This window comes from Leuresthes tenuis, unplaced genomic scaffold, assembly GCF_036924035.1.
Source record: "Leuresthes tenuis unplaced genomic scaffold, fLeuTen1.0.hap1 SCAF_3, whole genome shotgun sequence".
In the NCBI taxonomy this organism is placed as follows: Eukaryota; Metazoa; Chordata; class Actinopteri; order Atheriniformes; family Atherinopsidae; genus Leuresthes; species Leuresthes tenuis.
Window position 1 is genome coordinate 16,226,836 of NW_027325357.1, and position 16,996 is coordinate 16,243,831.

Here is a 16,996-nt window from a genome sequence, read left to right on the forward strand (position 1 = left end):
AGAACTTCGACTGATCTTTCAAACATTTATCAATTCAAGGCCCAAATCTGGTTTAAAAACAAAAATTACAATTAGTATTTTTACCATTACATATGTTTCTAAAATATTACAGAAATGTGTACACTTAAACTCTGTGAGGCAAAAACTGTCCTAGAATAATGTGAACATATGCTATATGTAATTTAAAAATTGTTTTCAACGTTTATCCTTGCACATCACAAAAATAATATTTTTTTCTTATTCATTTCCTCCAGAACAAAGGCAATCTATTGATTTACCAAACATAACAATGGTGTGTAACTATCAGTGTATACAAAATGTAACATTTCCTACTTGCCTGTCTTTCAAATACCTGGCTGACATGCAACTATTAGCAATATCAAAGCCATAAAGCTGTATATGTGAAAGAGTCATCAGCGTATTTTATTCAGTTCCAGTCTTTTAAAAAGATATTTTGTACAAATGGAAGTAAAATGGATAAAATATCCAATTCAAAGCCACCATCCATATCCGTTTAAAATTAGAAGAGTCCCTGAAAACGCAGACCCTTTCTGCTTACAGAAAGAAAATAACAGACAGAAAAGTTACATAAAAAACATTATTTTAATATTGAAGTTCTCAAATACATAAGGTGAACATGAAACGTCTGAGATACAGTACCCTTTTGACTTTGGCATATGTAATTTAAAACAATAACAGTCTATTTTTGGCAAAATAAGTTTCTTTTTCATTTTGTCTAAGCCGTATCAGAACTGAAATTAAGCTGCTTCGAAACACAGAATCTCACAGAAGTAAAGATGATAAAACCAAATTAAAGTTGAGGAATTAGCATCAGCTCACCACCCGCCCACACAGGTTTTAGCCTGAGTTATAATCAGAATAATTGACTTCACAAACTGTCACCTTCACACCATATTACAGATACTCGATCCAAGAGGGGAAAGGAAGGTATAACTACAGAATATACCCATTTCTATCAATTCACAGAGGGACACACCTCTGAAATAACACAACACATTGTGGGGGGGGGGGTCACAATTATACTTTGAGGCTCTGACAGTATGCGTATAGAACAGAACTAAACCTCACCTGTCACAAGATGCAACGTGGCCAAATCCACCGCGAGTGGAAAGTAATTAAAGTGCAGGACTTAAAAAAGGCAACATATTTGACATCCTTCTTTAATGCCGTCTGAGCCTTTCTCTACTTTGTCAGTTAATGAGAGCACAACCTGTCACTTGCACATCGCTATCACAATTTGAAATCAGTTGCTAAATATACAAGTTACAGTGTAAATATGAAAATGCTCAGGTAGCTTTAGAATAGCAAATAAATTGGCAATAAACTGATGTGAACAGGTACCTACATTAGTTGCTATCGGCACAGACAGCCTGACGCAAGCTGCGGTGACAGGATTCAAACTATGCACCAAAAAAAAAAGGTTTAACGCTGGGTATCTGAGCGCATAAACACTTGACTTTTCAGTCATTGTTTCAGTCAACACAAACCCTTACTGTTCAAACCACCAGACCACTTTTTAATTGGTTTTTAAAAGAGGCCAAGAAAATAATAACATTTACGGAACCGATAAATTTACCTTTGGCATATCTGTACTAAAATTTCCAAAACATTTTTAAAAAACATAATGGTATGTTTTCAAGGAAATTAAAACAATACAGGCGGAGGTAATATTACCTGAATTGGCATGACTTGTTTTCACAGTAAACAAACTTTGTAAAAATAAAAATGTAACTATATATATATATTTTAAAAAAAAGGAGCAGTTTGTAGCCCTTTAAGGCACAGAGTTAAACTGAAACAGACAGGTCCAGCCACACTGTTTCCATGAGCAAAGGATTAAAGAGATTTAAGACTGCATGATCTATAATCTTTTGGCATGATACACTGTGTATTTCATTCAAAATGCTCGGTCACAATTTGACGGTGGATCCACAAACAGAAGTACATAGAAAAATGTTGCACTTGGCCGTTAATATGAACAAACAAGACACTTTAAAAGATAATGGGGTTTTTTTTGTGATGCACTAAATAAATGTCAGCATATGCAAATGTATATGCGACTGGGTCTGAATGCATGTTTCCAGTTTTTTTCATCATCATTAAGGCTCAAATGTTCTATAGTTGTGTTCACCATTACAAATAAATACAAAAAAGACTTGAGACGGTCTCACAACTGTCACAGTGAATATAGTGGGGTTCAGTACTTCTTCATCTTGGATCAGAAACCTTTCGGAGTTAGCTCCGATTTTTGACACAACAGGATAAAAGTAATCAACCACCTCCTGTCACAATGGTGACTCTCAGATTCCAGGCCCGACTATCTGCTGCTGAAAATGCATAACTACCACCGTGGCACAGTAACTTACCACCTTTATGTCCACAAGCCTGAACTTTCCCTTTCAGTGCCGGCAGAAGAAATGAATAGTTTGGGCTTCTCAGTTTCCTCAATGAAGCAGAGAGAGGAGGCCGAGTGGAAGTAAAAGGCAGAGAGGCCAGGTCCCCAAGACAGAGGAGGCTCTATTCTGCCCTTTTTCTTTCTGCTCACACGCGTCACCTCTGTACCCACTGTAGCACTGGCACTGGAAATGTGTGCGGAAAACAGCCAGCTCGGCTTGGCCAGGCATTCCAGTAACCTTCAACTTGCCGCTTTGACTTGTTATCCTGTGTGTTGAGGGGCTGAGATGAAGATACACATCACTGTCAGGTACTTTGCGAAGACAGCGGCCATGGGATTTACACAGCATCTGGCTACACCGCTCTGCTGCTGTAGACACATTGAGGAGGTACCGACCCAGTGGCCCCATAAGATACTTATTCAGGGTGAAGCAGCTGGTCTGCAGGACAGAAAAGGAGACATAAACACCACTGAACAACAGCCGTTTTAGCACCAAACCCGCAGAGAAGGTACGGCTCTTACACTGCTTGCATAGGAGGTGTCCCCCCAGAAGATCACACCTGCAGCTCCGAGTGCAACACTCTCACCAATGGTGGAGACCAAATCTGTCTACAAAAGATGCACACGACAGTTCAGCTGTGTAACATTACAGGGGGAGAATATCACACAAATATATTTTACTTTATTTGTGTTTCAAAGAACAGTTTAACAATACACTATTAGTATCTGATCCAAAGCCACCAAATGGCAGGTGTCCGTGACGACAACACTGGTTCACATGTAAGGTTAAATATGTTGATGATGTGTTGCTATATGTTCAAGCTACAAACAAACTGCTGGTAATGTCTTTGGCCGCTTGACCCATGTTTCTCAAGTCACAAAGGAAACTAAATCACTTTGAATAAAAGGATTCAGTTCACGAGTTTGTCATTTCTTGTTCTGATATCTTTTTATTCTAGGTTTTCAAATAGCGGATGAATTCCTGTTATAACCAACTCACCTCAGTGAGGAGGATCATCTGACTGTTGTAGGTAGGTCGGGTATAAACAAAAACAGGGCGTGCTAATCCATCCCCGACGGATGCCAGGCGCATCGCCTCTTTCACCCTGTTTCGGACAAACAGGCGCCCATAATTTGTAGAGCGCAGTACAGAACCCATGTATATCGACGGAAAAAATGCCGTACATTCCATCCATAACCAGTTCAGCTGATCATTTCGTTGCGTCTCGATAGGAGGACAGCGGCCTGTGTAGTTTTTCAGGCCATCCTTGTAGTCGTGGTTGTAACAATCGGGAAACAAGTAGAACCCCCACAGTTGATTGGGCCTCAGATTCTTTGCAAGTTTCAGAGTGTCCAGCATGAACTTTCGAGCCGAAAGCTCAAATTCTTGCCGTGCAACTTTCTCCACTTGTTCTGCGGGCCACTTGGGGGTTTTTTTGGCCACCAATTCTTGTGATTTATTGCGATAGATGTATTTAGAATCCCAATTTCGAATCCATAATGGGCGCCACTCCTCCCAGTCAATAACGGACAAACCTTTTGCCTGAGGCTCTTGTATGTATTTCTTCAGACCATCTGGCATCTTTTCATAATGCTGAGTGAGGCTGGCAAGCTGTGGAAGGCCTCCATTCACCGCAGTGCCCCCATGCTTATAATAGGGATACAACCCAAGGCGTTCCTTATAGAACATTGTGAGATTCTGCCGAACAAAGCCCTCATTGGGGGTTGCTACAATGTCGAACTGGTCCAAAGACAAAGTAACACCATGTCGTGTCTGACATTCTTGTGTCGGAGCATTCCAGACAAGAAGAACTGGCTTCTGGGAATATAATGGCCATCTTGTCTGCTTTGTGTCTGCTGAAGACATGACCGTCCATGATGTAAACAGAGTCAGAATCAACAATGGCAGCTGGCCGTCTGTGATGAGAAGAGAGTGAAATACAGCCCCCATGGTCACTGCTCACCTGCACTCTCCTCTCTCTAGAAAAGAAAGACAAAGCAGTTTTGTGAAATTCAACCAAAAATCAAAACTAATACTTTCAAATATCCAATAGGCTATTCGCTGAATTGATTATTTTTCTATTGGTACAAAATGAATGAGAAACGGGAACTCTAGTGCGCTACGTGTAACAAAGACAACATAATCCTCTGAAGGCAGATAGACTTTCAGTGAACATTTCAAAATAGGTAAAGTTAATGGAAACGGCAAGATTTAAATGAATATAAACAAGCACTGTTAACAGCATTAAATGACATGTCACGGACGGTGCATTTCACTACTTTCAGTTAAAAAAATATCTAAATGTTAGCAGGAAAGAAATGTATGTCAACAAAAAAATAAACTATTAAACATTCTGCTTTTTTTACATTTACATTTCTACCTTTAAAAGTAAGCTGTATTTTCACCAGAGGTCGAGAGACGACACTTAGCCACATTAGCTCAAAGTTTCATTGAAACTAACCGCCGTGTTGCTAAGTTAGCTAACGGGTTTCTTCTGCCTGTTTGGTCTAACCTGTTCTTTTGACGCCCAGGACAAGGGTTTACTCCGTTTATGTAACCGTGAGATAAATTACGCTTCCACCACCCTGCCATGTGAGAAGCATCAGTCATAGTCCGCTCAATCCATTTTGATGATTTAAAAAGTAAGGTAGGGCTCAAAGGTAAATTACGCTAGAAGGGATGGTGACGGTAAACGTTGAGCAACGACAGATTACTACATTTAGGAGTTGAGTAGGGGTGTTGGGGAATAATCAAAAAATATAATTTGCATTGTATCGTCGTTTGTTGTTGTACAACACAATATTTTACTTTGAAAATGTATCTACTCAAAACGTTTTTTATGTTAACGAGCTTGTTGGATATGAATTTGAGGATGAAAAATTATACCAGTGTCCACCAACACCCCCCCCTTTCGAACGATAGTCTGTTCTTGTAGGCAAATTTAATTTATAAGAGCAGTAGTTGTACAACAGAGTTTTATTTTATTTCATTTGAAATTATTTAATGTATTATACATCAACCTAAAAAAATAAGTCGTACACAACTGAATGGAACTCCAATATAAAATCATACAAGGATAAAAGGCTATTCTGCCAATTCTCACTTTGGATAATAGCAAAAAGTATGCCCATACCACACGAAAACATCACTGACATAATTATTCTAAACCATATGCTTTACATTGACCAATGTATATGTCTTTCTAAAGGCCACAGACATCCATTTTTATAGTTTAGTTGCATTTTGATCATTCAGCATTTACAGCCAGCCCTTTCAAAAAGACACATGTACAGGTGCCCAGTGTTTGCATTGTGCCGATCACACTTGCTTTTTAAAACATCATATGTATATTCATTGCTATGTCGTAAGAAGGAGCTAAAATGCGAATACCGATCACGTGCACCCTTAAGTATGTTTTCTAACAGAGAAGCATACATTGTCGGTACATTTGGATGTGGACTGTGCCCTGAGGATGGTAAAGACAGAAAAGGTGAGCTGCTTTTAAGAAAAGTCTCAATTTAGTCTCTTACCGGCAGGCAGCGTGTTATTCTCAAATCTTCAGATGAAACTCAAGTCAAGCAGATCGAAATCTGGACGCATTCGTGGTGGAGCTATTCAGACAAAAGCTGAATAGACTGACAATAGACTGACAGCTTTTTAAATACCCTGGAAACTCCCCCTTTGTTTGACTAATATGTTACACGGGCATAAAAAGACGAAGAAAAAAACACCTCACTTTATATCCTTGCCTGCGTTTCATATGAAGGAGAGGAAGCTCTGGCTTTGACACATTTATACATTTATTATGTGTTTAACACATTTCTTCGATCCAGTTCAGAGGCACATTTTGCTTCAATCTTTGTAGACGACACACCAAAGTCTTGGCTCATTTTTAATAGACTAATGGAAAGAAACTGCTTGAAAGTATTTTTTCAGACTACTGTTGAATATTCACTTCAACGCCTGCCATGTAGTATGCAGTGTGCAAATGACACTATGTTTGGGTAAAAGTGCAAAAGTAAAAAAAAACAAACAGTATATTATGAAACCTCCCGTTTGGTTCCTCACAAATCTTCAGCAATGATTAAAGGAAAGGAGTCAGGTTTTCTGAAGTATCCAACTCAATCATCGCTTGAATCATGACTCATAGCTCACTTACATTGAAGTAAATTAGGTCAATGTCCACCTGAGAGTTAATGAACTCCTTCAAAAGAAATATTTCAGAGGAATTCTGTTTGTGCTACAAGCAAAGACAACTAAAACTGAATGTAATTATTCCTACAATTGCCCTTATTTACCAGTGAAAACCTCATTTTTAAAAAAAAGTATCGTCTGAAACAGAACTCCATGGAAATAAAATAATGTATGTTTTCCTTTTCAGCAATACCGTGCCTTTGAATAATATCCCCCTTTTTTTTGTTTTTCCATGTTTTAAAACATGCTCATGCTGTTGTCAGCAATGCCGCAGAGCGGGTGGTTCGCTGAGTTACATTTCTTTAAACCCCAACAATGCAATTCCCTGCATGGCTTGCATATAACGTCAGGTTTGTGAAAATAAACAACAAAACTTAATTTCACTGCTCCCCCGGACCGTGAAAACAAGACGGCGCACCGCCAAGAGGGGTGAAAAGAGCACAAAAGGCGTGTACTGGGTGAATCACTTCACAGAAGCAATAAAGTGGAGTGGCTCTCATGGCACAGAACCCTTTATCCTTTAAGGAGAGCAGCATCAGACAGCTTTGTAGAGAAGCTGTAGACGTCCGGTTGCCATGGAGAGTGCACTGATGGCCTTTACTGCTCTCCAAACTTTATCCATACCTCATTAGCAGATGTTTATATACACACACATGCACACTGCCTCCAAAGAGCGGTTTGTCTTTGAAGCTGGAGGTCGGAAAGCACCCCCCCCCCCCACCAGGTCCAGTCAGTTTAATCAGCACTGAAATCCTTTTCTCAAAGGCTGAATTCTCTGTTATTATGAAATATTATTTGATAAGCAAGTGTTGAACGCTTGCCAAATAGTTGTTACATAAAAGGTACACCCAGGCGAGTGACATTTGATCACCGCTTTCCCATTAACTTCGTCTTCGTGTTTCAGGTTGGATTGAAAATGAAGGGCAGGTCGCTTCCCGTAGGGATGGAGGCCCGAGTACACCGGAAACATCCTCCAAATACTAATCTGACTCATTTCACAAAAACAAAAACAAAAAAAATCCCCTACAGGGATAGAGTATCTGAGGTCACGCCATTTCTGAGATTATTTCACGGTGGAGATTTTAAATTCCTACATCTAAACATATTGTGTCAACTCTTAAATGCCACATATTGAATTCGTACCATTTCTTAAACCTGGGTGAGAAAAATAATAATTCTTAACCTGACCCTCAGGGTTCATGGCTTATGAAGTAAATGTTCTTTAATACTGCCAGTCATTATGTATGGATATAAAACAGAAACCAGTCAGCGTTTCAATTTGTAATTAAAAAACTGTTTTAATAAATTAAATGTGAAACACGTTATGCCAAAGCAGCAAAGAAAACATCAGGATCTTCTAGAGTCAATGCTGCCGTGTACATGTGTGGCTCTGAGGTCACAGAAGCAAGTCTGTCCAACATCACAATATGACATTAATCCATTTAAGATTTTGTGGGCCACTGATTGTCAACTCCCAAGGCTACTGCCCATAAGCTGATCCTGTCCCATGCAATAAAAGAAAGTCAAAATAGTGTGAAAAAATTAAAGTGTGCACTGATGACTTTCCCCCATTCTATGCAAGACAAACAACTGGTTGCATTCTCCTTGAACTCTTTGAGTTCAGTGAATCCTACCAGAAAACAATCTGCAGCAAGAAAGAACTCGGGACTCTTTCTTGTTTCATTGTGTGTCTGCACACATTCACACCGACATGAACACAAACCATGATCTCTATAAACTGAGAGGATTTTGTCAACTTGGCAACCCCTCCACATCCCCCGCTGATGGCATACCCCATGTCTCACTGCACACAAGCCAAAAACAGATCACATGCAGAGGCTCAGCACACAACGCATCGGCCTGTCCACATAAGGGCATCAGAAATATCAAGAGATCCGAGTTATTTTGAAAGGTGGTTTGGGCTCCCATCTGTCGGGGAAACCACAGGACGGAGCTGACGCCGTGGCTTGTCTGAAAAACTCAGAGACTGTCAGGCTTCACAGAGGATAACTGGGAAATCGACATGGATGCATGGGTGGTCCAACTTTATAATTCCCTAGAAGGACGAGGAGGAAATTCAAATGATTAGAACCGATGACACACAAAACAAGCAAAGTCCCACTTGAACATTGTGACTTTCTAACCTGAGGCGTCAAGTTTTTCTGAATCCTTTTCAGCTTGGCTTTTTTACGTCCATTCTTTGTCACAATTGTCTCCTCGTAGAACTCATGGGCCAGGTCACCATCTTCGTCAAAGAACATCGAGCTGCAGCAACAAATAATAATAATAACATGGTATGAAGCACTATAAAACGCATTTGCCTCAGCCCAATCAGTTAACTTTTTAGGGATCTGGCGCACCACAGTGATAAATTCTGGCTTCACTGAAAACTTTGAAACTTACTTTGAAAGGTAAGATGAGTGAGATAAGCAGATTTTATAAAATAGTGCGACAGCAGCAGGCAACAATATAATTGTGCATACTTCTGTAAAAGACACATTAACAACAGTGAACAGACCTTGTGTGATTCAACATATGGTTTATGCATTTATGAGCTCCAGGTGGGTCTGAAGTGTTGAGCATAAGATTAAAAATTGACGGCGCAATCTTTCCCAGAGTAAACAACACTGATCAAATGAGCAAGTGTGATTTCCAAAATGATAAATCACACAGGTTTACTCAAGCAACAATCCGACATGTTGTGAACCTTTTTAGCTGAGGTTGGATCACGATATCTGAAGCAAGTAGAAAGAGCTCCAAAAACGTGTGCTTACTGAAAATTTATACGATTATGAGAAAAATTCAGCGTATGACCCTGCTATATCCCACAGTTGATTTATGGATGAACCTCTATTTACCTTCGTCTGGTAAACACAAAAGGTGTGGCACCCGGGAAACTTCGAACTCTTGCCAGTGGCTGTTCGTTTCCATCTTTGGCAGGATCATCCCCACTAGCTGAGCCAGAAAAAGGCCAAAATCCTTTGGATTTGGAGCCACTACCCCCCATCTTCAGCTGCAGGACATTATTTTCCTGGATCACAGGGCTGTCGGTAGTGTTACAGTGGTACTGTATAAGAGAAAATGTGGCCCTCTGGGCTGGGACACCTGGGAAAAAGGACACAGGAAGGAAGGATTTGTATCATTTCAGGCTGGAAAGCAGACACAGACATAACTAGTTTAAAACATTGTGAGGTACAAAAGCACATTTCAGAAAATACACACACTAAAATATATATGCATACATGTGTATATACAGGTTATAAAAAAAAGTATGCACTGAATAATGCCAAATCAGAACACACATAAAAAAAAAATAATTAAAATGTGACAATTTACATTTGAAGTCTTTTTCAAATTACAAATATATTAATTTTTTTGTAGCTCTTAGAGAAACTTGAGTTTTTTGCTTTTGAGTGTCATTTTCTGTCATTTTGTAGTATTTCTGCATCTCAGAGACGCCACCATTTCCAGTTCATTTTAAACCAGGATACAGTAAGAAAAATCATTTTAAAAAACAAGTAAGCCACAAATTTTAATGCTGACACGATTCCTAAAATCCGCTTTACCACAAACAAATGCTACTACAGACTAATCGCGTCTCCTCTTAAAGAGAAAAACATATACAATTGAAAGAAAACAGTGCCCTTGTTTCAGCGCTCTTTCTATTAGAAGTCATCTTCCATACTGAACATGAAGACACTGAGATCGAAGTCCTAAGTCAATGTGTCAGAAAAGAACAGGCCAGCGACATGACAGTGCAATCGGACAATACCACATTTGGTCGATTCAGAACCAAGTACGTTAGCACCTCTCAATATAATGCTTCGTAACAAAGTTAAAATGGTATTTTAAAAAGATAACGACAAAGCACAAGTACTTTAAAAGCAGAAACCTGCTCTACTTTGACTTTAAAGGACTCGGTAACGTAGACATGGCAGCTAACTTGGCAAGCTAGCTTTACCCGACAGCAGATTGGTCTCGCATGCGTTATTTACTGAGGCTTTAATGTCACTTTATGTCCTCGCTGCTAACACCTCTGTTAGCTAAAGAGAACTAGCCCTCGGTTACAAGCATTAATCGGGTCTACATGTTTCTAAACAAAAATACAGTTTACTGACGTTGACTAAGGGTAACATTAGCTGATTTGATAACGAGTGTTTGTCACCACCGACACGTTGAAGACATACCTAAAGTGAGCGGTGATGTGTTCTCTGTTTAAATTTTTCTCAGATAAATTTGTCTTGATACGTTGACAATTCAACCAACAAGCAAAGACCTCTCAACACCTGAAGCGACGCTAGCTGTTTGTGCTAATTTTACACGTTTTTCTTCTAGATTGGTCTCGAACGGCTGATGCAGAAACACTAAATTGCGCTATCGCCACCACATGGACAGGGGTGGAAGTGCAAGTGGAGTGGGACACGAAGAAAAGGAGCGTACTGCTGTCAGGAGAATACTCAACACAGCCAATAGTTTGTATTGGTGGGTCTCTTTGTTGCAGGCCAGGAAATCCTACAGACAGCAGAGGTCCAGTTATCATTGAATATCACTGATTGAACAACACGCCTTTCCTAGACTGCTATCATGTGGCAGTCTTAGTGTGGAAAATAAAACCAGTCTGCATAAAGCCCTGACCTTAACCATTCCCTCAACAAGGCGTGCTTAAAGATAAGTCAGACAGTTTTGAAACTGCAGTTTAAAGTCTTCCAAAGTGAGGGAAGTGAAGGATGTTCTTCAAATATTTTAATGCCATTGTTTTGAATGATCTCCAGTCAGATGTTGATGTGTTTCCTCTCACAGTTAATCCTTTGCCCTGAACTCTCTAAAGCAAAGCTTTTTATTCGAAATAATCATAAAATTGATACCTAATGACAATCACAATCATGATCAGTTTATTAGATTATTTGCAAATGCACGCATTCCCAACATAAAAACATGTCCAGCTCAGCTTCACAGATAGATTCAAGTGCCCGCATACATAAGAAAAACACTTTTACATAAAATAAGCTGAAAAAAACCCCCCAGATACCTTACAAGAAAAACCTCACATGTTTCTTTAATATCACTATGAATAACCTAATCAAGCAGCAACTTTTTAAACAAAGAACTGGACCCTGTGACGTCAACAATAATCTTTCATTTTTTGAGACAATCCAGTTCACAGCAACGACTCTTTTCACACAAATGTAGCACGATCCGATCCTTTCAGTGGTTCACATTAAATTAAAACACACGCTTCCCTGCTTTATGACCTATATTTATCACACTCTTGATATCCTGGGTTCTTTCCTTTCCCTTTTACATCACTTGTCAATTTTCACATTTTCAAGGCAGAAGAGAGCTCTTCTTAATGTTCCGACATGAGGATCCGTTGGATCCCTCTCCGTCAGCCAGGGGTGGTTATCCGAGCCATGGCCTGCCTCATCGTGTCTTTAGCAAGAGCGTAGCGCTTCACAATCTGCCGCACGTGCTCTTCTTCCTCCCGCTGCAAAATTCGCAAGAAGTTGCACAGCTCAGGAAGGCTAAATGCGTCCCACTGTGGAGGAGAACAGTTTCATTTTAACAGCAGCCCAGCACACAGCTGATGGATAGCTTTTCTTTTCACCCTCAGTTAGCAAGTTTATAACTCTTGAAGATGAATGGAGACTTACATTTACATCCCCCGTCTCATTTTCCTTCAGAACCAGACTCAGGGCTGTTTCGCTGGGGCCAGCGCACAGGCGTAGATAAAGAGGACGCTCATCGTCAGACAGCTTACGCAGGTACACTAAAGGAAAACAAGTCAGAGCTTCAGAATGTAAACCTTTTCCTCTTTGTTCTCTAATAACTTTGTAATGTTACGAATCCTACCCTGACTTTGTTTCTCAGTGCGTTCAAACAAGGCAAACTTTGCTGGGTTGTCAACCACGGTGAACTTGTTGAGCAGTGCCTCGACGACTTCTCGTATCCGTGTTTCAGAGCTTATATGTAGGTGCTTTGCAGCATCTTTGGGGAGGTAGAAAGACGTCCGCCGTTTCATCTGTCTGTCCTGCCGATCTTCCTCCTCTGTGGAGCTCTGGCACCGAGGAGGAGGAGGGAGGGAGATGGGACGGACTAACTGAAAGTGCACCTTGATGAAACCCGTGTAGGACCCGTCCTTATTCTGTGAGGTAGACAGATTCACAGCATAGGGACGTGAGCGAGAGATAACAATAACAAGGGTTATTTTATTTCCCAAAAGAACGTTCAGGATAAAAATGTTGCCACTCACATCGACCATGTAGAGATTGTTGTTAATCTGGACGTTGTATTCCTTCACCCTCTGTTGAATCTCACCAATACTTAACTCCTGTTTACCCAATTCGATCTGTTCATCCTTGAAATAAAAAAATGATTAAATAACACAAACAGTCCACCAATGAGGCCAAAGGACAGCAAGCAGGGGGCTTCAAGGGTGGAGAGACAGAGGAGATGCATGAAATCAAATCAAATCAATTCAAGCTCTTAAAGACGGCCCGAGACAACAAAAATCACAAAACAGAGTGTTGTTAACTCATCCCCTCCCTTTGGCTCTCCCCTGAATTACTCTCTGTACTACGAGTAAGTAATAACGCTGATATACACGGTGGGGGGCAGTCTGGTGGCCTGAATTTGCTTTGACCTTACCCACCTACACCATATGCACACGGTCAGTGCGATACACTTGTTTCTTCCTTGTTGCATAGTTAAGCCACTAAATGCATTAGGTTGCCTTTTTTGTAAAATTAAGTATATTTATACAGTATAATATATATATATATATATATTTCTAATGGATGATACAGCCTAATGAGGACTCCTGTCGATAGTAATGTATTTCACTCTGGAAAATGCATTGTTCTTTACCACATTTGTGTCGGTCTCGATGGAGTCATCAGTGTAATCTGCGTTTTCTGTCAACACACTTCCCTGTGCGCTGCAGTCGAGTTGGATGAATGGTCGGCAGCGGTAGTGACAAGTGTAACTGCAGTCTGAGAGTGAGAAACAGACAGACACAGTCAGAGGGTGCCATTCTGCATACTCATTACTGCTTTGGCCAGAGGTCAGTACAGAGGTCAGTGTTCCATTTGGTCCTCGAGTGTGGATTTTATTCAGTAATCAGTCAGCAATCAGGTTGCCTTTTATTTTGCTGAATATGGCTGATCATACAACAGAAATGCCAGAAGTCGAAGGATTCAGAGAACTCAGAGATTTGCAGGCACTATCTGAACAAAACCCAGAGTTGAAACATGATGCTTGCCAGAGCTTCCGACAGATTAGGACAAACTGTGTGATAAAATTTCAGACGAATGGAAAAAAAACAATGTGAGAATCCAACTGAATACTGGGGGAGTAAAGACTGAACGAACACGGCCAAGTCACTCAGGACTGATGCAGACTTTAAGTTTTTGGTACTTTCAACTAACTCTAATGGAGTTAATGGTTTTGTGGGGAAAGAGTGCTGCTTATTTAGAGAGCAGACGCAGCCCACACAGAACAAGAAGCGCTGTATAAGTGTTCGTCTGAATGAGAAACTCATTGCTAAGGTCTTTGTAGAACCAAGATAAGGTTAAAAGGTTCTATGTCAGTGTCAACTACAATGTTTTTAATCATCTTAGCACATACCAACTGAATAAAATAAGCTTGGTAATATTCTCTTTCTGTTTTGAAAGGGAAGGCCGTATTAATGTTGTCCTTCTTATCTGATGTCAGGAATATATTAATATTTTCCTCACAGAGACGCCAAAATCAACAATTTGCATGTGCGTCTCATTAATCTGTGGCTTCAGAGTCCATTTGTTCCTTCCAAAGATGTCATCTTAAAAAAGCATCCGACATCCTTGGATTTCTCAAAGAGATTAAACAATCTGCTGAAATGGATCGACTCTGCAGGTTTCAGCAAACGTTACTTGAGTAGAAATCAATAATGCATTTGTTAGGAATTGTTTAGTCATATTGACAGAAATAGAGCAGCGGCTAAGGGAGCGAGTGACTCAAAGTTAATTTCAAAGCTTGTGCTCCTCGTAATGAAGGAACATCTCAGCTGGTGTATTGTCACGGCTCATTAGGTTGTTTTTGTGCGCTCTGAAACAACACAGAGGAACATAATGTACAATATCAGGCTTTACTTTTCAGAGAGCACTTGTTTGTCGGATCCCTTGTTTGCATGTTCTCATAGGCTATGTTGACAGTTAGACATACGTAGATTATCACCAAAATGGTCCCTTAAACAGACCCATAGTCAGCTGGTACTCACTGGCACAGCGCAAACTCTGCTTATAGAGACCCCAGATGAACTCTCCACACAGATCACACCAGGTGAGATGCGTGTAGTTGTTGGGCTGGAAGTCGTGACCCACAGCAGCCTCTCCCGTGTGGCGCTCCGGTGTCTCAATGCTGACGCTGTCTCCAACTAGACGGACAACGTGGTAGTGGCTGGGCTGAGCTGGGTTTACAGGCTGCGGGGCGCTGTGGGCGGCAGGAGCAGCCAGCTCGATGGGATCATTTACACTGAGGTCCTTCAGCTCAATCAGCTCACATTTAGACATCCTGTTCTGGATGCAGACACTGACATGTCAAGCAAGCACTTTCTATCCATGAGTGAGAATGCGTGTGTGTGTCCTTACAGGAGAAGCTGCAAAATCACACACGTTTATGCTCAATACACAAACGTGGGTCGCTCTAACATAAAAGACACATAGTATTTAAATCCGTTTCACATCACACAACACAATATCATACCGCCAGCGTTTGCATTGAGCTTTAAAAAAAAAATGGAAAAACAAAAGATTAGCGTTTGTTATCAGATGCCAGGAATCATACGTTCATATTGAAATGTGGGACGAGATGGCGAGCGTAATCCTGAGCAATCCTGGGACAATGCAAGCTGCTTCTCCTGTGTGAAAGAAAACTGCACATGTTAGACCCGAAGCTGGGTCTATATAATGTCATTCATTCAATTACAAGAGCAAGAAATTCATTTGAATTTGTTCAAAGCTGACTAAATAAAAAGTCAAAGTAAAAGGCCTAAAGCATTGAATTCTAAGTTTTAACATGTATAACAGATGAGTAGTTCACTCACATAAAATATATTCTTGCACTGCTTCAAATTCAAAGCATTTTATTGGTAACTGTTTAACATTTAATCCACTGTTGATAGCACGATTCAGCATATTGGGATTATCTTTAAAGTATAAAACGTGCTGGTTGCATTTTGATAGCTCAGTAGCTGCAACAAGGTAGAAACACAACTGGACATGGAGTTGTTTAATGCACATGAGCACTTTTACTTGTGACACTTTCCATTTAGCTGAAATTCTGTTTGGGCTCTATTTTTACACTCTTCACTCTGGGCACTTGTGATGGAGCACGGTTGCAATGTGGCATAAGGTTCCTTTGTAGCAATAAAGAGCTTCAATAGACCTCTTCTGCCAGCCACTGTAGAACATGCGGGCTCGGATTTTTTTTTCTTTTTTTCTGGGTTTTGACATCTCCACCCCCCCTCCACCCCACCCCCCTGCTTTCCTCGTTAAGAATAACTGTAAAATGTTCGCATGTGCGGATGAGAGTTTGATAAACGTTGATGCCTTGTGGAGGAAGAGTTATTGTGACTTGAATGTGAACAACCCGGGGCTCTTTCTGCCAAGTGGGTCACCACACGGTGCAATTATCCACACGGGGCAACAAGAGCTCATTGTAAACGGGGTGATCCATCCATTTTTTAGCAGTTTATTTTCACCTCAAACTCATGTGGAGTTTAGTCCACGCGACGAATGATTCTTCAGTTTGCAGCTGATGCGACGCTGGGTGTAACGGGACAACACGGTTTAATCCTGTAGTCTGAAACGGGGTGACAAACTCCATTCACAGTGACACCGGAACAAATGTTCGGATCCTCTGACAGACACATTTTTATTCTACGTTGTTTTTCTTTTTTTCAATGGCTTACCTTATTCACTTCATCCCCGCTGCTGTAGTTGTAGGCGATGTTTGGAGAGTGGAGGCAGTTTGTTGTTGAATTAACGCCGAACCGTTCGCAGAGGCACGCACTTGAGTTTGCGCATGCACATTGCGAGCGTGGGATTACCGTCTAATCCCATACGTGCATTAGAGTGGACCGAGAGGAGAGGCACCGCTGGAAGAACCCCCCTCTGATCGTGCATCAGACAGACACAGGCATGTGTGGAGGGTGATGCAGGAGTAGAGACCACACATGATGTCCAGGTCGTGTTTGCTTGCATCGTCTGGAGGGACTTTCACTGCAAATAATTGAATTATTTCTGATGAATTAAAATGAAGTATTTTTTAAATCTAAAAAATATATATATTTTAAAAAATTGCTTGAATTATTTTGCCAGCACTCTTGTTTTTATCATCTTGAAAGCCTG

General features: G+C 40.6%; 3 protein-coding genes across 3 annotated transcripts; all 3 read right to left on the bottom strand.

The window, feature by feature from the left end:
• Positions 1 to 584: 584 nt before the first annotated feature.
• On the bottom strand, positions 585 to 5,113 carry hyal2b (hyaluronidase 2b). Its single transcript, XM_072382096.1, has 4 exons — positions 4,930 to 5,113; positions 3,417 to 4,396; positions 2,939 to 3,025; positions 585 to 2,855 (listed from the first exon to the last, which is right to left on the bottom strand). Exons 2-4 carry the CDS (start codon positions 4,365 to 4,367, stop codon positions 2,466 to 2,468), a joined length of 1,428 nt encoding a protein of 475 aa, XP_072238197.1. The 5' UTR covers positions 4,368 to 4,396; positions 4,930 to 5,113; the 3' UTR covers positions 585 to 2,465.
• Positions 5,114 to 7,883: 2,770 nt separating this feature from the next.
• tusc2b (tumor suppressor 2, mitochondrial calcium regulator b) lies at positions 7,884 to 10,964 on the bottom strand. The gene is made up of 4 exons (XM_072382100.1): positions 10,799 to 10,964; positions 9,470 to 9,716; positions 8,756 to 8,876; positions 7,884 to 8,667 (listed from the first exon to the last, which is right to left on the bottom strand). The coding sequence occupies exons 2-4, from the start codon at positions 9,616 to 9,618 to the stop codon at positions 8,602 to 8,604; spliced, it is 336 nt and encodes a 111-aa protein (XP_072238201.1). The 5' UTR covers positions 9,619 to 9,716; positions 10,799 to 10,964; the 3' UTR covers positions 7,884 to 8,601.
• A 528-nt stretch (positions 10,965 to 11,492) lies between these two features.
• Positions 11,493 to 16,718, bottom strand: rassf1 (Ras association domain family member 1). The gene is made up of 7 exons (XM_072383142.1): positions 16,558 to 16,718; positions 14,866 to 15,163; positions 13,476 to 13,600; positions 12,862 to 12,966; positions 12,462 to 12,753; positions 12,263 to 12,378; positions 11,493 to 12,147 (listed from the first exon to the last, which is right to left on the bottom strand). The coding sequence occupies exons 2-7, from the start codon at positions 15,155 to 15,157 to the stop codon at positions 11,998 to 12,000; spliced, it is 1,080 nt and encodes a 359-aa protein (XP_072239243.1). The 5' UTR covers positions 15,158 to 15,163; positions 16,558 to 16,718; the 3' UTR covers positions 11,493 to 11,997.
• Positions 16,719 to 16,996: the final 278 nt, after the last annotated feature.

Bases quoted from the DNA above. Each gene is read 5' to 3' on its own strand.
- rassf1 (XM_072383142.1), bottom strand. From the start codon at position 15,157: ATGTCTAAATGTGAGCTGATTGAGCTGAAGGACCTCAGTGTAAATGAT. The intron at 13,601-14,865 runs GTGAGTACCAGC...TCTCACTCTCAG, and splicing joins GCAGAGTTTGCGCTGTGCCA to ACTGCAGTTACACTTGTCAC. The intron at 12,379-12,461 runs GTAGGATTCGTA...GTTTTCCTTTAG, and splicing joins CACTGAGAAACAAAGTCAGG to TGTACCTGCGTAAGCTGTCT.
- hyal2b (XM_072382096.1), bottom strand. From the start codon at position 4,367: ATGGGGGCTGTATTTCACTCTCTTCTCATCACAGACGGCCAGCTGCCA. The intron at 3,026-3,416 runs GTGAGTTGGTTA...CATCTTTTGTAG, and splicing joins AGATGATCCTCCTCACTGAG to ACAGATTTGGTCTCCACCAT. The intron at 2,856-2,938 runs GTAAGAGCCGTA...TCTGTCCTGCAG, and splicing joins ACACCTCCTATGCAAGCAGT to ACCAGCTGCTTCACCCTGAA.
- tusc2b (XM_072382100.1), bottom strand. From the start codon at position 9,618: ATGGGGGGTAGTGGCTCCAAATCCAAAGGATTTTGGCCTTTTTCTGGC. The intron at 8,877-9,469 runs GTAAATAGAGGT...TTGTTGCTGCAG, and splicing joins TTTGTGTTTACCAGACGAAG to CTCGATGTTCTTTGACGAAG. The intron at 8,668-8,755 runs GTTAGAAAGTCA...TCGTCCTTCTAG, and splicing joins AGAAAAACTTGACGCCTCAG to GGAATTATAAAGTTGGACCA.